Source organism: Bombina bombina, chromosome 1, assembly GCF_027579735.1.
Source record: "Bombina bombina isolate aBomBom1 chromosome 1, aBomBom1.pri, whole genome shotgun sequence".
Classification (NCBI taxonomy): Eukaryota; Metazoa; Chordata; class Amphibia; order Anura; family Bombinatoridae; genus Bombina; species Bombina bombina.
In genome coordinates this window covers 230,442,832-230,467,345 of record NC_069499.1, presented here as the reverse complement: position 1 = coordinate 230,467,345, position 24,514 = coordinate 230,442,832, and the positions used below count along the sequence as shown (strand labels likewise).

General features: G+C 37.8%; 1 protein-coding gene across 1 annotated transcript in view; it reads right to left on the bottom strand.

The window, feature by feature from the left end:
• Positions 1-24,514, bottom strand: part of LOC128645104 (matrix metalloproteinase-19) — a 55,096-nt gene that overhangs the window by 10,039 nt on the left and 20,543 nt on the right. Inside the window, exons 3-4 of the mRNA XM_053697867.1 lie at positions 6,758-6,939; positions 6,064-6,298 (exon numbers count right to left, since the gene is read on the bottom strand). Coding sequence (XP_053553842.1) covers positions 6,064-6,298; positions 6,758-6,939 — 417 coding nt within the window. The remainder of the gene's footprint in view (positions 1-6,063; positions 6,299-6,757; positions 6,940-24,514) is intronic.

Here is a 24,514-nt window from a genome sequence, read left to right as displayed (position 1 = left end):
TTGCCTCTTAGCCCTTTCAATGAACCCATAATATTATTTGAATAATAGATTACTCTGTGTAAACATGCTTGTTTCCTAGGTCTAGTAGTATTTGACTAGGTTTCAGTAAAGGCTATTTGGCTGATTTGAATGTGTATGTGCGTGTTGTTGGGAAGGGGTATGTATATAACTTTCCCATAGAAAAATCATGTTGTGAAGAATTATATTTTTCCCTGTTGAAGATAGTGAAATCTTTCTAACATTAAAACCCTATGGACAAGGTTTTTATTAAAGTGTTTCCATTGTCCCAAGAAAAAAAGTTAATTTTTCCACTTCTTTGTTTCAAGATGGCTATATGATGACTCCATATGGCTTCCCTTTCAGATTTTTAGCTCATCACCTCCTTCTTACCGTCACAGGGAGTGCCTCTGATCTGCTGTGTTCCCCGTCTGTAACCTGCCTGATCTTCCTGAAGAGACAGCCACAGTGAGAGCAGGTAATACTGAGCTCTTGTTAGCAATGTACTGCCATCTCCCACTCTCACATAGTGCATCATGCGGCAGAGACCAATCTTATATAGAAAACAGTGCAACCAAACATATTTATTTTATTTGTTGGTGAAAAAAAAAGGTCAGATGGTTGAGACTTATTTAGTTGAAGGCAAAGAAAGATAACAGACTACTTCCACTTTAGTAAGGAACAGCAAGGTATCATTGCCAAGTGTAGCATTGAATCCGATATCAGGCTTGTTACATGACACCATTACAAACCCTGTCCAGTCGGAAAACACTCATGAAAAGAATTTATTACATACCATATACTTGCAATCGGTGAAATGGTATTGGAACTGCGGCTGGAGCGTTGAGCTTGAAGCATACCGGTACGCCACAAATAGGACACGGCTAGGATAATGATAATGTATTTTCATTTCCTTTTTGAAACTTCCCCCTACAGTCTTATCGGCGCATTGGGCATTCGCCAAACACAGGAGCATGTACGACTGAAAAATAACTGCGAGCACAGCAACATGATGACGATACTTGTGACGAAATAGGGAAGGGGCAGGCGAACATTTTAAACAGGCAGAGGCGTAAAAAGTAAGTACTATTACTTATAAATGATATATGTTACAAAATTGAGCTATAGTTGGGAATAATAAGTGTTTGCAACTTTATAGGAATGACGCATGACAAATTTTGGGTTGACTGTCCCTTTAACTTCATTCAGTCTTTTACACTCAAGTATACACCTTTTTAGTTTTTAAGTGGAAAATTATTATTATTTATTTATTTCTGATAGACAATAGACTTTTCAGGACCGTAAGTTATTAACAACATCAAGGCTTTGTCATTTCTCATGGATAATCATTGACCTAATGGTTGAAATCCTAGAAGGGCTTATTTTTTTACAGGTTTGGAATGACACAGTTCAAGCTACCTTTCCTAACCAGAAAGGACACATCGTTTTATCCCAGATAACTAATCTATCCTTAAAAGAGTGATTAGAATTAAACAGTTATCCTTTAAAGGACCAGTCAATACAGTAGATTTGCATAATCAACAAATGCATGATAAGAAGACAATGGAATAGCACTTAAACTGAACTTCAAATGAGTAGCAGATTTTTGTTAAATAAATTGCAAAGTTATGTCTATTTCCACTCCCCCTGTATCATGTGACAGTCATCAGCCAATCACAAATGCATATACGTATATGCAGTGAATTCTTGCACATGCTCAGTAGGAGTTGGTGACTCAAAAAGTGTAAATATAAAAAGACTGTGCACATTTTGTTAATTGAAGTAAATTGGAAAGTTGTTTAAAATTGCATGTTGTATCTGAATCTTGAAGTTTAATTTTGACTTGAGTGTCCCTTTAAGGCAGAGCTTTCCAAACTTGTTATGTTAGTGACACACTTTTTAGACCTACATGATTTCGCGACACAGTAATTCAGTTGTACTAGCAAAAAGGAGGTTAAACTAACTTGTTTTAAGAGATACAGACACATACATAAATTATATAATAATGAAATGTATTTAAAAGTAAAAGTATGTGCAAGAATTAAAAAAGTTTAATAACACAAATAGCTACTTGCTATTTTAATGGGATGTATGAGGTTGATGGGATGAACACAATTTCTGAATATTAGGTGGAATATTAGATAAAGACACTCGCATTTCATCATCAAGCATTTTTAAGCTTCCACTTCCTATCCATATATCAAGAGCAGGAGCAGCAATGCACTACAGGGAGCTAGTTGCCAAAAAAAAACCCCACTGACTTCAGCTCAGCATTTAAGCTGCTGCCCTCAGAGCTCCGTGAGTGCGATTGACTACTGCCCACACTGCAAACACACTACTGTCCCACTCACTGATTACACGTACAGTCACAAGCCAATTAAGGAGACTACATGTGCAGTCAGGAGCCAATGTGCCACCAATGGGAATAGTTTCAGTTCCCACTGAGCTGTGTCAATTGGTTAAGATGATATGTATCCCCCCTAGGTATCAATCACATGTCAACCATGTGATATGCGTAGCAGGCAGGTGGAAAGTCACAAACCCCCAAAAAAATTAAAAAAAATTGTGCTGAAGCAGGGACACACCTACAAACTGCTGCCGACACACTAGTGTGTCCCGACACACAGTTTGGAAAGCACTGCTTTAAGGTGACGCTTCGTTCAGACAAAACCGAGTGGATATTTAAACAAACACCAGTTTACCAGGCAAGGATAACGCCTGCAATCCTCTCAGATGTAATGAAAAGTTGTTATTCTCAGGTGATTTTAGAAATCCAGTCCCTTTGAGAAACTGAAACATCAAATACAGATTTAATGTGACAAAATGACCATTGTGGTACTTATTTCCTTCTCCTCAGCATATCACCCTCAATCCAATGGGGCTGCGGAACGGTCTAATCAAGCTCTGTCATGGTTCCTCCGTTGCTATGTCTCAGATCACCACAATAATTGGTCGGAACTGTTACCTTGGGCAGAGTTTGCTCGTAATAGTGCTATTAATGCTTCCTCCAAGTTATCCCCGTTCATGGCGAATTATGGGTTTCAACCATTCTTGTTGCCCGATTCATTCATGTCTCAGAGCATTCCGGCTTTGGAGGAGCATCTCCGGCAACTCCGTTCCACATGGGTGCAGATTCAGGATTGCCTTCATCGTTCTATGCAGCGCCAAAAGTTCCAGGCTGATTGTAGGTGTCTGCCCACACCTTCCTACCAGGTTGGTGAGAGAGTTTGGCTGTTCTCCCGCAACTTGAACCTTCATGTGCCTTCCAATAAACTGGCTCCCTGTTATGTTGGTCCTTTTTGAATACTCCAACGGGTCAATCCTGTGGCCTACGCTCTTGACCTTCCTCCTGCAATGCGCATCTCCAATGTTTTTCATGTCTCCCTCTTGAAACCAATGGTTTTTAATCAGTTTACCACTGTGTTGCCTCGTCCCTGTCCTATCTTTGTTGACAACCAGTAGGAGTATGAGGTCAGCAGCATTATTGACTCTCGTATGTCCAGTGGCCGCGTACAGTATTTGGTTCACTGGAGGGGCTATGGTCCGGAGGAGCGTTCATGGGTTCCCTCCTCTGATGTTCATGCTCCAGCCCCCCTCCATGCCTTCCATGCCCGTTTCCCCAATAAGCCTTTTGTCCTCCCGCGGGGAGGGGTTGTTGAGGGGAGGGTACCGTCAGGGTTTTTTCCCTGCTTTGTTTGCCATGTGCTGCTGGCAGCCATTTTACTCACCTCTCTTGCTGACTCTGGTGCATACTGTGTGATGCTGCTCATTTCCTGCACTTCCTTTTATGGCCAGACTGGTGTACATCATCCGTGTGAGACAGGATGGAGTCTCAGAATTGTGATGTCATCACTTATTATTTAAAGGGCCTCTGTTCAGTATGCTTTGCCCTTGCGTTGTCTCAGACCTGTTTGTGAGAGCTCCTGTGTATTACCTAGCTGTCTGACGTCCCTCCTGGTTCCTGATCCCTGGCTTGTTCCTGACTCTGCTGTTCTCCTTGTTCCTGATTCCGGCTCATCTGACTACTCGCTTTGGCTCCTGACTCAGCTCATCTGACTATTCGCTTTGGCTCCTGACTCGGCTCGTCTGACTACCAGCCCTGGTTTTGATTCCTGGCTTGTTATTTGAATACTGGGTTTTTTAAATTATTTTTTGCTATTTGCACAGATCTTAGTCTGTTGCACTTTCACAAGAAGAAATCTGGCTCTGATGAGAGCCAAATGCCATGAGCAGACTGCTTTTTCTGCATTCGTTTGCATCCAAAACCTCTAAATGCTCATGCACAGTGGATAAAAAAAGTCTACACAGGAAGTTGAAGGTTTTTGGAATGTAAAGACAGAAATAACAATGTAATATTTCCATCTGTAATGTGATCTTCCAACAAACAAAAATCCAGAGGGAAAAAAAACCCAAAGTTAATTATTAAGAAATTAAAAACAAAATAAAAAAACACCCTGCAGAACTTTGCCCTTTCATAATGCTGGCTCTAGCTGTGTTCACAGTTAACCAATCAAATTCTAAATCATGTTTGTAGGTAAATAGCATACACCTGCTATTATTTATTTATAAAATATTTTACCAGGAAGGATACATTGAGATTTCTCTCGTTTTCAAGTATGTCCTGGATCCACAAAACATTGCATTGATACAATAGGGTACAATAGTACAAAAACAATATTAATACATAACATATGCAGAATTTAACATAGAACAGGTAGGAAATATAAAGTCAACCATGACAGGTGTATTCTGTTTTGAGATATGCAGAGAGGGATATGCTATCAATTAAAGTGATTCTGTTTAAACACAGATTAAAGTCAACTGTGCAGTAGACTTTGCTTGAATGTTTGGGGTTGCATCCTACTAGGAGAGCCATGGTCTACAAAGAGTTGCCAAAGAAACTGCTAGATATAATTGTTTAAAAGTACCAATTAGTAGAGCTATATTAAAGAATATTGAAGGCAGTGGATGTACCATGGAGCACTGTCAAAACCATCATGAATAGGTGGAAAAAATGTGGCACCACAGAGACATTGCAACAATCAGGATGACCCTCCAAAGCTGATGAGATGACGAGGAGCATCAGGGAGGCTACAAAGAGGCCAATAGCACCACTAATGGAGGTAAAGGAATTTCTGACAGGTACCAGTCGCTGATTGCATGTCACCACCATCTCTCGTATTCTGCATGTGTCTGGGATAAGTGTAGGGTGGCAAGGCAGAAACCCTTTCTTACAAAAGGGAACATCTAAATTATGCCAAAATATTCATTCAGTCACTCCAAACCATGTGGGAAAATGTGCTACATTCTGAGAAGCAAAGTTTTTACTTTTTGGCCAAAATTGGAAAATATATGTTTGGTACAAAATCAAGAAAGCTCATCATCACACACTTTACAGACTTTGAAGCATGGTGGTGATTGCATCATGCTTTGGGGCTGCTTATCTTCAGCTGGGTCAGGGACTATTGTCATGACTATTGTCATATAGACAAGATAGATGGCATAATAAACAGTTCCAAATATGAAGATAGTTTGGCATAAAACCTGCTGGTGTCTGTCAGAAAGCTGAAGATGAAGGGGGATTTCACATTCCATCATGACAATGACCCAAAGTACATGTTCAAGTTGACCAAGGCATGGCTTCAGAAATGGAAAATCAAAGTGAGCTGTACACCTGAAATCTCCTCATAATGTGAAGAAACTTGAACTTTGTTGAAAAAAAGAGTGTGATAAAATTCCAAAGAGTAGATGTGCAAAGTTAATAGAGACTTATTCACAAAGAATAAAACAATCTGCAATTTCATAAAGGTGTGTAGACTTTTTATATACACTCTTTATCTATCTATCTATCTCTATCTGACTATCAATCAAATTAACAGTCCATGTCTATTTATACTTGGAGTTGGGGGGGGGCAATAAACGGTCACAAAACACAGTTCACCTTTTGTTGAACGCCTTTTGATTTTTCACTTCTATATTATCAGCACATATTTAAAGTAGGGTCTGACAGAAGGGGGTTCCTGCTGTAAAATAAAATATTAGTAACCCAACAACATATGCATTTACCTTTCTTTTCATTGAGTGTCCACTTCTCATCGTTATCTAGGTGTAAGTCTCCATCTAGATCCTTTTTCTTTTTAGTGAATGGTGGCATGAAGGCATGACCCAGAACACGCCCTGGTCCATCAAAGGCGTTTCGGTTTCCATCATTATGCAGGCCAGATACAAAGAATATATCAATGTCTGCAGTCTTGTTAACATCAACTTCAACAAATTTCAGGTTGACCACATCCTCCCAAACCTGAAAGAATATAACAAATTACTTGTATAAACATCTTTCTTACTATATCTTAAGGCCAATAGGATTAGTCTTTATAAGAAATTTACTAAAAAATAAAATATCACACAAATTGTATATGTGATACCTTTATTGGCTAATGAAAAGGAATTTGTTTTGCAAGCTTTTAAAGCACTATGGCTCCTTCATCAGAAAACTGACTGATGGAGCCATAGTTCTTTGAAAGCTTGCAAAAAAATAAATAGTTTTTTTTTCATTAGCCAATAAAGGTATCAATTATACAATTTGTTTGTTATTTTATTTTTTTCAATTAGTTAACTGGCTAACACGGTATCAACAAAACAATAATTTTGCTTGCTTAGAAATTTAGAAAATATAAAGAAGATCTAACAATATTATCCAGCATAAAATGACTATTCACTCTTCTAGTCAAGTAATTTTAATTATTTTTGTTAGTGGTACCTTTAAAGCTTTTATTAATTCCGCCCTGACCAGTTTCTCAGAAATGATTGAAGTGGTGTTGATGATCTTATAAGTCAATGACTCTTGCTTCCATTTGGAACCCACATTGAAGGACATTCGCTGTTCATGCTTTCCACATCGAGGTAACTTCATTGCTTCGGTTGTGTCTGAATCTAATTTTCCTGGTAACAAAAAGGATGGAAAAAAATAATAATTTGCAAGTGACAAATAATGATATAAGGAATATAATTAGCATGTCTTCCATAAAATGGACATTTAGGTTTTGACAAAATTGGTCTTAATTTCAATTGTATCTATCAAAATTTCAGACCTTTTTTCAGGTACCAAAAGAGCTCACAGTCAGGATGTCAAAATCACTAGCCAGAATTCTAATAATACTTAGTACTTCATATTGGTGTACCATTCTCTAATGGATTCTTCAATTGTTTTTTTTTTTTTTTAACCCTTTAACTCCTAAGCCATTTCCACCACTGTGCTGTTTTGGAGTTTTAGATGCTTACCATTTTCACTGAGAAACCACCACATACAGTGACCTACACTAATATTGGCATCCTTGGTAAATATGAGCAAAGAAGGCTATGACAAATTGTCTTTATTGTTTAACCTTTTGATCTTTTGTTAAAAAAAATACACAAAAATACTCTGCTCTCATGGATATCAAACAATTGCAAACACAACACAGGTTTATAAAAAAAAAATCACACAGCAAGAAAGCGATCACCAGAGCGGCTCAATCATCAACACCATTTATTGACTAAAACATTTTTTAGTCAATAAATGGTGTTGATGATTGAGCCGCTCTGGTGATCGTTTTCTAGCTGTGCGAGTATTATGGACTACACCACTGGGCTCTCACAAACAGTGCTGAGGCAGTGAACCAGCACCCGGAAGCAGTGTTACCCTAAGGGACAATAGGCGTGAGAACAGAAGGTCAATCAGTGGAGATGGCGTGTTGCAGCCAAATGGTAAAAAGCAACGAGTAAAAATACTGCCTAAGTGACTGATCGTAAATATTTATTTACCGTTCTGGTTTGTCAGCATACTCTGGCCTAGATTTAGAGTTCGGCGGTAGCCGTCAAAACCAGCGTTAGAGGCTCCTAACGCTGGTTTTGGGCGCCCGCTGGTATTTGGAGTCAGTGATTAAAGGGTCTAACGCTCACTTTACAGCCGCGACTTTTCCATACCGCAGATCCCCCTACGCCATTTGCGTAGCCTATCTTTTCAATGGGATCTTTCTAACGCCGGTATTTAGAGTCGTTTCTGCAGTGAGCGTTAGAGCTCTAACGACAAGATTCCAGCCGCCTGAAAATAGCAGGAGTTAAGAGCTTTCTGGCTAACGCCGGTTTATAAAGCTCTTAACTACTGTACCCTAAAGTACACTAACACCCATAAACTACCTATGTACCCCTAAACCGAGGTCCCCCCACATCGCCGCCACTCGATTAAAAATTTTAACCCCTAATCTGCCGACCGCCACCTACGTTATACTTATGTACCCCTAATCTGCTGCCCCTAACACCGCCGACCCCTGTATTATATCTATTAACCCCTAACTTGCCCCCCACAACGTCGCCGCAAGCTACTTAAAATAATTAACCCCTAATCTTCCGACCGCAAATCGCCGCCACCTACGTTATCCCTATGTACCCCTAATCTGCTACCCCTAACATCGCCGACCCCTATGTTATATTTATTAACCCCTAATCTGCCCCCCACAACGTCGCCGACACCTACCTACACTTATTAACCCCTAATCTGCCGAGCGGACCTGAGCGCTACTATAATAAAGTTATTAACCCCTAATCCGCCTCACTAACCCTATCATAAATAGTATTAACCCCTAATCTGCCCTCCCTAACATCGCCGACACCTAACTTCAATTATTAACCCCTAATCTGCCGACCGGAGCTCACCGCTATTCTAATAAATGTATTAACCCCTAAAGCTAAGTCTAACCCTAACACTAACACCCCCCTAAGTTAAATATAATTTTTATCTAACGAAATAAATTAACTCTTATTAAATAAATAATTCCTATTTAAAGCTAAATACTTACCTGTAAAATAAATCCTAATATAGCTACAATATAATTTATAATTATATTATAGCTATTTTAGGATTAATATTTATTTTACAGGTAACTTTGTAATTATTTTAACCAGGTACAATAGCTATTAAATAGTTAAGAACTATTTAATAGTTACCTAGTTAAAATAATAACAAATTTACCTGTAAAATAAATCCTAACCTAAGATATAATTAAACCTAACACTACCCTATCAATAAAATAATTAAATAAACTACCTACAATTAACCTAACACTACACTATCAATAAATTAATTAAACACAATTGCTACAAATAAATAAAATTAAATAAACTATCTAAAGTACAAAAAATAAAAAAGAACTAAGTTACAGAAAATAATAAAATATTTACAAAGATAAGAAAAATATTACAACAATTTTAAACTAATTACACCTACTCTAAGCCCCCTAATAAAATAACAAAGCCCCCCAAAATAAAAAATTCCCTACCCTATTCTAAAATACAAATATTACAAGCTCTTTTACCTTACCAGCCCTGAACAGGGCCCTTTGCGGGGCATGCCCCAAGAATTTCAGCTCTTTTGCCTGTAAAAAAAAACATACAATACCCCCCCCAACATTACAACCCACCACCCACATACCCCTAATCTAACCCAAACCCCCCTTAAATAAACCTAACACTACCCCCCTGATGATCTTCCTACCTTGTCTTCACCATGCCAGGTTCACCGATCCGTCCTGGCTCCAAGATCTTCATCCAACCCAAGCGGGGGCTAGACATCCACTGAAGAAGTCCAGAAGAGGGTCCAAAGTCTTCCTCCTATCCGGCAAGAAGAGGACATCCGGACCGGCAAACATCTTCTCCAAGCGGCATCTTCTATCTTCTTCCATCCGATGACGACCGGCTCCATCTTGAAGACCTCCAGCGCGGATCCATCCTCTTCTTCCGACGACTAGACGACGAATGACGGTTCCTTTAAGGGACGTCATCCAAGATGGCGTCCCTCGAATTCCGATTGGCTGATAGGATTCTATCAGCCAATCGGAATTAAGGTAGGAATTTTCTGATTGGCTGATGGAATCAGCCAATCAGAATATAGTTCAATCCGATTGGCTGATCCAATCAGCCAATCAGATTGAGCTCGCATTCTATTGGTTGTTCCGATCAGCCAATAGAATGCGAGCTCAATCTGATTGGCTGATTGGATCAGCCAATCGGATTGAACTTGATTCTGATTGGCTGATTCCATCAGCCAATCAGAAAATTCCTACCTTAATTCCGATTGGCTGATAGAATCCTATCAGCCAATCGGAATTCGAGGGACGCCATCTTGGATGACGTCCCTTAAAGGAACCGTCATTCGTCGTCTAGTCGTCGGAAGAAGAGGATGGATCCGCGCTGGAGGTCTTCAAGATGGAGCCGGTCGTCATCGGATGGAAGAAGATAGAAGATGCCGCTTGGAGAAGATGTTTGCCGGTCCGGATGTCCTCTTCTTGCCGGATAGGAGGAAGACTTTGGACCCTCTTCTGGACTTCTTCAGTGGATGTCTAGCCCCCGCTTGGGTTGGATGAAGATCTTGGAGCCAGGACGGATCGGTGAACCTGGCATGGTGAAGACAAGGTAGGAAGATCATCAGGGGGGTAGTGTTAGGTTTATTTAAGGGGGGTTTGGGTTAGATTAGGGGTATGTGGGTGGTGGGTTGTAATGTTGGGGGGGGGGGTATTGTATGTTTTTTTTTACAGGCAAAAGAGCTGAAATTCTTGGGGCATGCCCCGCAAAGGGCCCTGTTCAGGGCTGGTAAGGTAAAAGAGCTTGTAATATTTGTATTTTAGAATAGGGTAGTGAATTTTTTATTTTGGGGGGCTTTGTTATTTTATTAGGGGGCTTAGAGTAGGTGTAATTAGTTTAAAATTGTTGTAATATTTTTCTTATGTTTGTAAATATTTTATTATTTTCTGTAACTTAGTTCTTTTTTATTTTTTGTACTTTAGCTAGTTTATTTAATTGTATTTATTTGTAGCAATTGTGTTTAATTAATTTATTGATAGTGTAGTGTTAGGTTAATTGTAGGTAATTGTAGGTAGTTTATTTAATTATTTTATTGATAGGGTAGTGTTAGGTTTAATTATATCTTAGGTTAGGATTTATTTTACAGGTAAGTATTTAGCTTTAAATAGGAATAAGTTATTTAATAAGAGTTAATTTATTTAGTTAGATAAATATTATATTTAACTTAGGGGGGTGTTAGTGTTAGGGTTAGACTTAGCTTTAGGGGTTAATACATTTATTAGAATAGCGGTGAGCTCCGGTCGGCAGATTAGGGGTTAATAATTGAAGGTAGGTGTCGGCGATGTTAGGGAGGGCAGATTAGGGGTTAATACTATTTATGATAGGGTTAGTGAGGCGGATTAGGGGTTAATAACTTTATTATAGTAGCGCTCAGGTCCGCTCGGCAGATTAGGGGTTAATAAGTGTAGGCAGGTGTCGGCGACGTTGTGGGGGGCAGATTAGGGGTTAATAAATATAACATAGGGGTCGGCGATGTTAGGGCAGCAGATTAGGGGTACATAGGGATAACGTAGGTGGCGGCGGTTTACGGAGCGGCAGATTAGGGGTTAAAAGTGTAATGCAGGGCTCAGCGATAGCGGGGGCGGCAGATTAGGAGTTAATAAGTGTAAGGTTAGGGGTGTTTAGACTCGGGGTACATGTTAGGGTGTTAGGTGCAGACGTAGGAAGTGTTTCCCCATAGGAAAAAATGGGGCTGCGTTAGGAGCTGAACGCTGCTTTTTTGCAGGTGTTAGGTTTTTTTTCAGCTCAAACAGCCCCATTGTTTCCTATGGGAGAATCGTGCACGAGCACGTTTTTGATGCCGGCCGCGTCCGTAAGCAACTCTGGTATCGAGAGTTGCATTTGCGGTAAAAATGCTCTACGCTCCTTTTTTGGAGCCTAACGCAGCATTTGTTTGAACTCTCGATACCAGAGTTAAATTTATGGTGCGGCCAGAAAAAAACCCGCGGAGCGTTAACAGCCCTTTTACCGCCAAACTCCAAATCTAGCCGTCTGAGTGTTTGTATGTATTTATATACAGTTGCAAGAAAAAGTATGTGAACCCTTTGGAATGATATGGATTTCTGCACAAATTGGTCATAAAATGTGATCTGATCATCATCTAAGTCACAACAATAGACAATCACAGTCTGCTTAAACTAATTACACTAAAAAAGAATTAATTACACTGATTGCAGAGAACTGCAACCAGGTAATTGACCACTGCTGCGCTCTCTCAACGGATAGCTAAATGAGTGCAGCAACCAAAAAGTGAAGGGGTTGACTTTAAAAATATTTAATTGCTTATATTAATCCCTATAGGTAAAAATCACACATAATCATTTAAAATGTAGTACATAAACATATACAATAAAATCACAACAATACAACAAATATTACAATTGGTAAGAGAGGGAGAGCGAATGCACAGTCTCTTTAATAGATATAGTCCGTTGGTAAAAAGTATTTTGGTATGCCAGTTGGTGTGTTAAAAAAGCAGAAAGGGCATCAAGCAAGCTCCTGATGGGTTAATAGACAGCGTGAAAGCTAAGTGATAGGGCGAGAAGAAGGATATACACAATCCTTTAAACAATATGGAGATACAAAAAAACATAAGGTGCACACTTTTACTTACACCAGATGTTTAAGAACCGTCTCAGGGGGCTCTTCTCATGGCGAACCGCTTGTAATTCCTCAGCGTGTCCCAAGGGTTTTGTAGCAGACAGAGGTCCGGTGTGTCTTTTGCTGTATCAACCAGCCTCCAGAAAGCTCAGCCCGCCAGACGGAACTTCAAGAAAGCAAGGCGCTCCTGTGCGCCAAAACAGAAACTTCAGGCTATGGAAGCCCAAAACGATCAAAGTACTAAGCAACGCGTTTCGGCTGATTCACAGCCTTTCTCAAGCTTTTTTTTTTTTTTAACTAATTACACACAAAGAATGAAATGTTGCCATGTTTTTATTGAACACACCATGTAAACATTCACAGTGCAGGTGGAAAAAGTATGTGAACCCTTGGATTTAATAACTGGTTGAACCTCCTTTGGCAGCAATAACTTCAACCAAACGTTTCCTATAGTTGCAGATCAGACGTGCACAACGGTCAGGAGTCATTCTTGACCATTCCTCTTTACAGAACTGTTTCAGTTCAGCAATATTCCTGGGATGTCTGGTGTGAATCGCTTTCTTGAGCTCATGCCACAGCATCTCAATCGGGTTGAGGTCAGGACTCTGACTGGGCCACTTCAGAAGGTGTATTTTCTTCTGTTTAAGCCATTCTGTTGTTGATTTACTTCTATGCTTTGGGTCATTGTCCTGTTGCAACATCCATCTTCTGTTGAGCTTCAGCTGGTAGACAGATAGCCTTAAGTTCTCCTGCAAAATGTCTTGATAAACTTGGGAATTAATTTTTCCTTCAATGATAGCAATCCATCCAGGCCCTGACGCAGCAAAGCAGCCAAAACCATGATGCCCCCACCACCATACTTCACAGTTCGGAATGAGGTTTTGATGTTGGTGTGCTGTGCCTCTTTTTCGCCACACATAGTGTTGTGTGTTTCTTCCAAACAACTCAACTTTGGTTTCATCTGTCCACAGAATATTTTGCCAGTACTGCTGTGGAACATCCAGGTGCTCTTGTGCAAACTGGAAACGTGCAGCAATGTTTTGTTTGGACAGCAGTGGCTTCCTCTGTGGTATCCTCCCATGAAATCCATTCTTGTTTAGTGTTTTACGCATTGTAGATTCGCTAACAGGGATGTTAGCATTTGCCAGTAACTTTTGTAAGTCTTTAGCTGACACTCTATGATTCTTCTTCACCTCATTGAGCAGTCTGCGCTGTGCTCTTGCAGTCATCTTTACAGGACTTCTAGGGAGAGTAGCAGCAGTGCTGAACTTTCTCCATTTATAGACAATTTGTTTTACCGTGGACTGATGAACAGCAAGGCTTTTGGAGATACTTTTATAACCCTTTCCAGCTTTATGCAAGTCAACAATTCTTAATCGTAGGTCTTCTGAGAACTTTTTTGTGCGAGGCATCATTCACATCAGGCAATGCTTCTTGTGAAAAGCAAACCCAGAACTGGTGTGTGTTTTTATAGGGCAGGGCAGCTGTAACCAACACCTGCAATCTCATCTCATTGATTGGACTCCAGTTGGCTGACATCTCACTCCAATTAGCTCTTGGAGATGTCATTAGTCTAGGGATTCAAATACTTTTTCCACCTGCACTGTGAATGTTTACATGGTGTGTTCAATAAAAACATGGCAACATTTCATTCTTTGTGCTTTGTGTGTTATTAGTTTAAGCAGACTGTGATTGTCTATTGTTGTGACTTAGATGATGATCAGATCACATTTTATGACCAATTTGTGCAGAAATCCATATCATTCCAAAGGGTTCACATACTTTTTCTTGCAAATATATATATATATATATATATATATATATATATATATATATATATATATATATATATATATATATATATATATATATATATATATATATATATATATATATATACAGGGAGTGCAGAATTATTAGGCAAGTTGTATTTTTGAGGATTAATTTTATTATTGAACAACAACCATGTTCTCAATGAACCCAAAAAACTCATTAATATCAAAGCTGAATAGTTTTGGAAGTAGTTTTTAGTTTGTTTTTAGTTATAGCTATTTTAGGGGGATATCTGTGTGTGCAGGTGACTATTACTGTGCATAATTATTAGGCAACTTAACAAAAAACAAATATATACCCATTTCAATTATTTATTTTTACCAGTGAAACCAATATAACATCTCAACATTCACAAATATACATTTCTGACATTCAAAAACAAAACAAAAACAAATCAGTGACCAATATAGCCACCTTTCTTTGCAAGGACACTCAAAAGCCTGCCATCCATGGATTCTGTCAGTGTTTTGATCTGTTCACCATCAACATTGCGTGCAGCAGCAACCACAGCCTCTCAGACACTGTTCAGAGAGGTGTACTGTTTTCCCTCCTTGTAAATCTCACATTTGATGATGGACCACAGGTTCTCAATGGGGTTCAGATCAGGTGAACAAGGAGGCCATGTCATTAGATTTTCTTCTTTTATACCCTTTCTTGCCAGCCACGCTGTGGAGTACTTGGACGCGTGTGATGGAGCATTGTCCTGCATGAAAATCATGTTTTTCTTGAAGGATGCAGACTTCTTCCTGTACCACTGCTTGAAGAAGGTGTCTTCCAGAAACTGGCAGTAGGACTGGGAGTTGAGCTTGATACATCCTCAACCCGAAAAGGCCCCACAAGCTCATCTTTGATGATACCAGCCCAAACCAGTACTCCACCTCCACCTTGCTGGCATCTGAGTCGGACTGGAGCTCTCTGCCCTTTACCAATCCAGCCACTGGCCCATCCATCTGGCCCATCAAGACTCACTCTCATTTCATCAGTCCATAAAACCTTAGAAAAATCAGTCTTGAGATATTTCTTGGCCCAGTCTTGACGTTTCAGCTTGTGTGTCTTGTTCAGTGGTGGTCGTCTTTCAGCCTTTCTTACCTTGGCCATGTCTCTGAGTATTGCACACCTTGTATTTTTGGGCACTCCAGTGATGTTGCAGCTCTGAAATATGGCCAAACTGGTGGCAAGTGGCATCTTGGCAGCTGCACGCTTGACTTTTCTCAGTTCATGGGCAGTTATTTTGCGCCTTGGTTTTTCCACACGCTTCTTGTGACCCTGTTGACTATTTTGAATGAAACGCTTGATTGTTCGATGATCACGCTTCAGAAGCTTTGCAATTTTAAGAGTGCTGCATCCCTCTGCAAGATATCTCACTATTTTTGACTTTTCTGAGCCTGTCAAGTCCTTCTTTTGACCCATTTTGCCAAAGGAAAGGAAGTTGCCTAATAATTATGCACACCTGATATAGGGTGTTGATGTCATTAGACCACACCCCTTCTCATTACAGAGATGCACATCACCTAATATGCTTAATTGGTAGTAGGCTTTCGAGCCTATACAGCTTGGAGTAAGACAACATGCATAAAGAGGATGATGTGGTCAAACTACTCATTTGCCTAATAATTCTGCACTCCCTGTATATATATATATATATATATATATATATATATATATATATATATATATGACTTCCACCCCAGATTAATACTACACTGCTTTTGAGTGATTATATCACATAAAACCACTAGTGCTGTTATGCCATTTTGCTATTATTGGTTATAAAAAAATATCTGTGTTAAATATATGTGTGGCACAATTATTGTCATCCTTTTAGTCAATACTTTGTGCTCCCTCCCTTTGACAAGATAACAGCTCTGAGTCTTCTCATATAATGCCTGATGAGGTTGGAGAATACATGGCAAGGGATCTGAGCCCATTCCTCATACAGAAACTCTCCAGATCCTTCAAATTTCGAAGTTGATGCTGGTGAACTCTCCTCTCCAGTTCACCCTACAGGTTTTTTTATGGGGTTCAAGTCTGAGGACTGGGATGGCCATGACAGGACCTTGAATTTGTGGGTCAGTAAACAATTTTTGTGTTGAATTTGATGTATGTTTTGGATCATTGTCCTGCTAGAAGATCCAACCATGGCCCAGTTTAAGCTTTCTGAGGCAGAGGTTTTCAGAGGCAGTCAAGATACATGGCATCATGGAATCTATCAACTATAAACATATATTAACTGAACAACTAATAAAATGTCCAGGTCCTCTGGCAGAAAAACAGCCCCAAAACATACCATATTTAACTGTGGGCATGAGGTACTCTTCCATATGGCTACCTCTCTGTGTGCGCAAAACCCACCACTGGTGTTTATTACCAAAAAGCTCTATTTTAGCTTCATCTAACCATAGAACCAATCCCATTTGAAGTACCAGTAGCTTCTGGCAAACTGAAGATGCTTGAGTTTGTTTTTGGATGAGAGTAGTGGCTTTTTTATTGAAACCCTTCCAAACAACTTGTGGTGATGTAGGTGATGTTGGATTGTAGTTTTGGAGACATTCTGTAGTTAGATGCCACTAACTACTGCAATTCTCCAGCTGTGGTCCTTGGAGATATTTTGGCCACTCAAATCATCCTCTTTATAGTGCGTTAAGACAATATAGACGCACATCCTCTTCCAGGTTGATACATAACATTTCAAGTTGGCTGGAACTTCTTAATTATTGCCCTGATGGTGGGAATGGGCATTTTCAGTGCTTTTTCTATTTTCTTATAGCCACTTCCCATTTTGTAAAGCTCAACAACCTTTTGCCACACATCACAGCTATATTCCTTGGTCTTAACCATTGTGATAAATGACTAAATACATTTGGCCTATGTGTTAGCTCATATTTATACCCCTGTGAAACAGGAAGTCATGGTTGAAAAATGTCCTGTTCCTAGTCACCCAAGGGTACTAATACAATTTAAAATATCAATGGGAATATACTTCAAATATATTTTTCTCATATGGGTGCCAATAATTGTGCTACACATATATTTAAAAAAATGCTGAAAGTTCGCCAATCTGAGCACCTCAGGCCTCATGCAACAGAACACTATTTTTTTCAATGAGGTGACTTTACACCGCTTAGCCAATTGCTTTGCACCACAGCTTGCATTATGACGGATAGCTAGTGGATGCGGACGACCTAAGAGTGCTCAGCACGGCGAACGCTACAGTCCAATAAAGGAGCTTTCAGCATGAAGTATTTTATACTTCATGACTAAAAGGCCCCTTTATTTCCTGCACTAGTAAATCCTAGCATTTCACAAACGCTAGGATTTACTATCACTTTGTCCTAATGTTATGATGAAAATCACTAAAAGTTCCACTTTTAGGGTCAATTTATAATGGAAATGGTTCCAGTCTCAGTCCTAATTTTTTTAGTGGGTACCTAGGAAAGTATAGTGGGTATTCAGAACATTTCAGGTTTGAGGCTTATCAAGAAAGTGCAGATTTTTTTTTAAACATTTCCCCTCCTTTTCAGGTTGATTACCTATGATGGGGGACCAGATAAGAACCTAAAATGTTTACAGATAAGTCATTTATAGTAGCATTCTCCTGTAAAAAAAATGAGTTTGATATGCCACAGGTTACAGAGCTAGGGGTAGAAAAAAACTGTAGAAAAGCCTACTTTATATAAGTGGCAAGATGTAATATAAATGTAACATATAATAAAAATGAACTTTATTTTACACTAATGTTTATGATTGACAAACCTTAATTTCATGCCGCATTTTTTTTATTAGAAGCTGTGTGATTTCCTCACCCAGTCTCAAAATTGTTGTGGGAGCTTATTGTATCGGAAGTTAACTCAGCAATTTTCAGAGGACATTGTTCATGGGAACCTATGCTTTGTCCACAGTAGATATCTTGAATTATGTTCTTAGTTCATGTTTTGGAAAAACATCATAGTTTTCCTCGCTGATGTCGCCAATCAAGCCTAATCACCACTGGTCATCATAGAAAATAAACAAAGGATGAAGACTAACAAAGTGTACTATAATATAAACTAAATACTCATAAAAAGTTCTTATAAGGATATGTGTGTGATTTTCGGAATCTTCAATCTTCTATTTACAAATGCTTACTCACATGAGATGGAGCTATAGCCTAGCTCAGGTTTATGCGCACACCCGATATTATACTGTTGGGTAAACAGTTGCTTGAACCGGATTTTAGTAAAAAAGATTTATTAAAATACAAGTGTAAAAAGCGTCACAAGAGCTGCAAGGAACACCAAATATACATAGGGTTGGCAATACAATTAAGTAATTGCTCGCATTGAGCTTATACACAGTACTAGAAACCTTGGTAAGGAGTGCAGAAACTTAACCACACAACCTTTCCATTCAGAGTCCAGCATATGTTGCTCTCCTTACTGGTGTGCAGATTCTTGGAAAGACGCCAAGGGTAAGAAACAATGTATCCGACGTACGTTTCGCAAAGGAGCTTTTTCAAGGAATGGTGTGCGCATGTCTGAAAGTCTTATTTGAGTATTTCTGATTTATTAAACCGGATATCCGGTATTGAGTCCTCCATTTTGAAAGTGGGCATATTTCTGGTTATTCCTTCTTATACTGCCGATAATTGTACACAGGAATCATAGGTACTATTTCTATATATATGAGTTAAGGGCAATAATGGTTTACATCAATTAACATTTATAAACGTCCTAATCATATTTTATTAAGACAATATTCGCTAGCAGGTCTAATACATAGCGTATCGTTCTATGACATTTGAGGATTATTGTGTGGCACATCGGTTTAAATCACATTATTCATCACTTGTACTTTCATATTATTTATCCATAACAAGAATATACATGTTTAAACTAAACATCACAAGGAATTAACCTTTAAGAAATATCTACACAGTATATATATAGATTAAATTTCCCACAACTCGTACTATTTGGTAACCTTCTCAGGCTGTATAAAACAGCATGTCCTCTTCAATCAGACACAGAGTTTTATCAGGATATCGATAATTTTTATATTATCTGATTTCACTATAAAGATATAAAATACTGAGGGAATTTTATAATAATGGGGGCTGAGTTATATTTTTATAAGAAATGATGTAACTCAAAATCCTTGTTAAGGCCGTTCGGTATGAAACTATCCATAATATGGATCCATTTCATCTCAAGCCGACCCAATTGATTTTGTACATCACCTCCTCTCCAGCTATATTCTACCTTCCTAATACCAAGGAAGTCAAGGTCTTCTATTCTCCTATTGTGTATTCTATCGAAATGTGCTGATAATGAGTGTTTTTGGAGGCCTTTTTCTATGTTGTAAATATGCTCATTTAGTCTGATTTTCAGAAGCCTAGAGGTACAACCAATGTAAATTAAATTGCACGAGCATCTTAATAGATATATTACGTTCTTACTGTTACATGTGATGAACTGATTAATATCATAAGTCTTATTGCCATCAGCAGAGTGGAATATGTTACAAGCTCTTGGTCCCTTTTTCATTTTTTTGCAAGCATTACAAAACTGACACCTTCTGAAGCCTGCTTGTGGAGAGGATAACCAGTTAGTATTAGGGTTTATTCTTTCCACTTTTGTTATATTATGTGAAAGTTGTAATTTTAAATTAGGTACTTTTTTAAAGATTATATTTGGTTTATCCTCTATAATTTCCGACATACTTGGATCTCTAAAGAGAATACCCCAATGTTTCTGTATAATGTCTCTGACTTCTTTACTCTGAGTACTATGTTGTAGAATAAGTCTACTTGCTGTTTTTGTGTTGTTTAATGCCGATATCCCTTTATCTCTTTGTTTGTAATGTAATAATTCTTTCCTATCTAGTTTTGCAACTTCCTCTATTTTTTCCTCTAGGAAGGCTTTAGGATAGTTTTTTTCTTTAAATCTATCTTTTAATACTTTCGCTTGAGTCTGAAAAACAGTTTCGTCTTTACAGTTGCGTCTCAGACGAACAAATTGCCCCTTTGGTATATTCTTTAACCAATGTTTCTGGTGACAGCTGTCAAGACTGATATAATTATTCACATCGATACTTTTAAAAAAATTTTTTTTGTTTTCAGTGTATTGTCCTCTATGTAGATTTCCAAGTCGAGAAATTCTACCTTAGTATTACTATGGGTCCATGTTAATACTATGTTGAACTCATTGTTTGCCAGATATTTTTTAAATTCGTCCAACTGACATTCTGTTCCTGACCAGATCAGGAACAGGTCGTCTATGTAACGACGATAGGACACCAGATATTGCGCCCAGGGGGAATTATAGATGTAGAAGTTTTCCCAATTAGCCATATATAAATTGGCGTAGCTGGGCGCAAATCTGGTGCCCATCGCCGTTCCACTAATCTGAAGATAATAGTCATTGTTAAACCAGAAAAAATTGGTCTCAAGAATAATCCTAATCCCCTCCAGAATGAAATGTAATTGTTTAGGGTCAAGGGTAGTGTCTTCTTCTAAGATGTTTTGTACTGATGTAATACCTAACTCTTTATCTATAATGGTGTAGAGAGATGTTACATCTCCAGTTACTAATAGCCAATCTTTATTCCATTTGATATGTTCAAGATCATTTAATATACTAATCGTATCTTTTAAGTATGATTTTGTATTTTTGACATATGTTTGTAAAAACGTATCTATATAGGCTGATAAGTTGCTAGTATGTGAATTGATCCCAGACACGATCGGTCTCCCCGGGGTTTTTTTTTTTATCTTTATGGATCTTGGGAAGTATATAGAAATTTGCAGTTTTAGGGAATTTATTATATATATATTGATATTCTTTCTTATTTAGAATGCTTTCTTTTAGCCCTTCATTTAAGTATTTTTCAATTCTTTTCTTGAAGGTAAATGTAGGATTAGAATCTAATTTTTTGTATGTGTTTGTATCGTTCAACTGTCTAAGACATTCCTCATTATATTTTTTTCTGTCCATAATGACTGTGCCCCCGCCCTTGTCGGCCGGCTTCACCACTATCTCATTGTTATTTTGTAATTCTTTTAATGCTACTTGTTCTTCCTTGGTTAAATTAGATGTATAGTTTGTTTTTAAATGTTTGATGTCCCTGTGTACTAATTCCAAGAAAGTTTCCATTGGGGCTGATTTGTATTGAGTGGGGTTAAACATAGATATGTTTTTAACTTCTGCATGTCTATATTTATTAGTTTCAGGGATTCTCTCTGTTATAAATGGACTGTTCAAAAAATACTTTTTAATACATAGGTTCCTTATAAATTTTTGTATTCCTATGTAAGTATCGAATTTATTAATCCTGTAGCTCGGGGCAAAGTTTAGTCCCCTATTCAGGACTGAAGTCTGTGCTTCTGTTAATGTTATTGTAGATAAATTAAAAATCCCTTTACCTGTTATCTCCTTATTTATATTTTCTGTAGTAGACTTTGGTTTACTGAATTTATTATTTGTCAGTGTTCTACCCTGTCCATATTTCTTCTCCTTTTGTTGAATAGGTCTGAATCTGTTCGATTGTACTTTCTTTTCCCTGCCTCTAAAAAAACCTCCTCATCTTCTTCTGAGTTATATCTATTAAGGGTGTCAAATCTGTTGTGTGTAGGGATGTCTTCCTGATAGTATACCCTCTGTTTTTTGAAGGGATTTCTGGGTTGTTGCCAGTCATAATCATCCTTCTTATATTGTTCTATATGATAAAAATTCCCTTTATGTTGTATGTGGTTACCACCACCTGATTCATACTGGTAATCATTACCCTTATTACCCTGTCTTGGATCTCTCTCATTATTGTATGAGTAGTAATTTTCTCTCTCCCTGTTTGCCAAAGTGTTCTGATAATATCTATTCCTATTACTATTATTGTACATCGCTCTATTGTTGTGTCTTGATCTGTTTTCATTATGTCGGCTGTCTATGTTAATTCTATTATTATCGTTAAAATTAATAGCTCGGGAGTTTCTGGTTTTAAAATTCCTTTCTTTCCTCTCTTTGTAATCATCATGATCTCTAAAGTATTTTTTTCTCTTGGTGTTTTTTATCTCTTTCTTCAGAGAGTCTAAGTTTTCAGCTATTTTCTGTGACAAATCTTCATAATTTTTATTGCTCATATGAGGAATAATTTTTTGTTCTAGCATATTAATTTCTTCATTTACTGCATCCAAAAGTTTCTTTCTTTCATTGATGATTAAGTTCATCAATTTCTTAGTACATTCTTCAAGAATGTGATTCCATTTAGTTATAAACATCAGATTGTCTTGTCCAAAGGTTGGATTTTTAAAAATCCTTAAGCCTCTAGGTGTAATTTGTTCTTTTAAATATTTTTCTAGAGTAACTATTTCTAGGTGGTATTTGATTTCTTTAGACATCTGTTTTTCTACTTCCCTTAATAGATTTTCTAAGCTCTCATTAGTGGTGTCAGAGTTATCAAAGAAATCATCAGCACCTGATGTGGTTGTGCGTCTATTAAGAAATAGAGACATCTCTGGTCCTTATTTTATCTTAGATGCGAAATAAGTCTAGATCTAAAAAAATTAGCAAATATAATTATTTGCTAATATTAATAGAACTTTATCCTAATAAAGTGCTTCTTAAATTTCAAACTTATCTAATCGTATTAGTATTTATTTCAGAGTTGGTGTATAAAAGACAACTTCAATTGTGTTAGTCTTCCTATCTATTCATATAGCTACGGGTGATAAATGTTATAAAAACAAATAATAAAATTTATAAATTAGTGACTAGACGTGTTTTTAGTTTGTATATGAGTTCATATGAACTAAGTATGCTAGAAAAACCCTTATGCATATAATTAAGTGCTAAGATACAACCTGTGATTAGGTGCTATGAAAATATATCAACCAACTATTTATACAGTTTCTAACAGTAAAAGTTTTGTGCACCGTGTGGACGGTATCATATGGTGAAAACAAATACCTACTACAAAACAATCACGGAATCCTCTACCGAGGAAGTGCTAAATTATTAATGATTCATAAAGTGCTACGAAAATTTGATATGTCTTAAAAATCTATCTATACAATTTTTTGCAAAAAGTTCTGTGCACTGGCAAAGAAACGGTATCAAATACAAAAAGTGAGAATAAATACCATGATATCACAAAAATGAAGCAAATGTGAAATAAATGTGATAAAATAATAAACAAAGGATGAAGACTAACAAAGTGTACTATAATATAAACTAAATACTCATAAAAAGTTCTTATAAGGATATGTGTGTGATTTTCGGAATCTTCAATCTTCTATTTTCTTTTGATCCTCATATAAAAAGAGAGAAAGAGATGCCACATAGCGTGATTCTGTGATTATTCAGAATGCAGAATGCGTGTTTACAAATGCTTACTCACATGAGATGGAGCTATAGCCTAGCTCAGGTTTATGCGCACACCCGATATTATACTGTTGGGTAAACAGTTGCTTGAACCGGATTTTAGTAAAAAAGATTTATTAAAATACAAGTGTAAAAAGCGTCACAAGAGCTGCAAGGAACACCAAATATACATAGGGTTGGCAATACAATTAAGTAATTGCTCGCATTGAGCTTATACACAGTACTAGAAACCTTGGTAAGGAGTGCAGAAACTTAACCACACAACCTTTCCATTCAGAGTCCAGCATATGTTGCTCTCCTTACTGGTGTGCAGATTCTTGGAAAGACGCCAAGGGTAAGAAACAATGTATCCGACGTACGTTTCGCAAAGGAGCTTTTTCAAGGAATGGTGTGCGCATGTCTGAAAGAGAAAATTACTACTCATACAATAATGAGAGAGATCCAAGACAGGGTAATAAGGGTAATGATTACCAGTATGAATCAGGTGGTGGTAACCACATACAACATAAAGGGAATTTTTATCATACAGAACAATATAAGAAGGATGATTATGACTGGCAACAACCCAGAAATCCCTTCAAAAAACAGAGGGTATACTATCAGGAAGACATCCCTACACACAACAGATTTGACACCCTTAATAGATATAACTCAGAAGAAGATGAGGAGGTTTTTTTAGAGGCAGGGAAAAGAAAGTACAATCGAACAGATTCAGACCTATTCAACAAAAGGAGAAGAAATATGGACAGGGTAGAACACTGACAAATAATAAATTCAGTAAACCAAAGTCTACTACAGAAAATATAAATAAGGAGATAACAGGTAAAGGGATT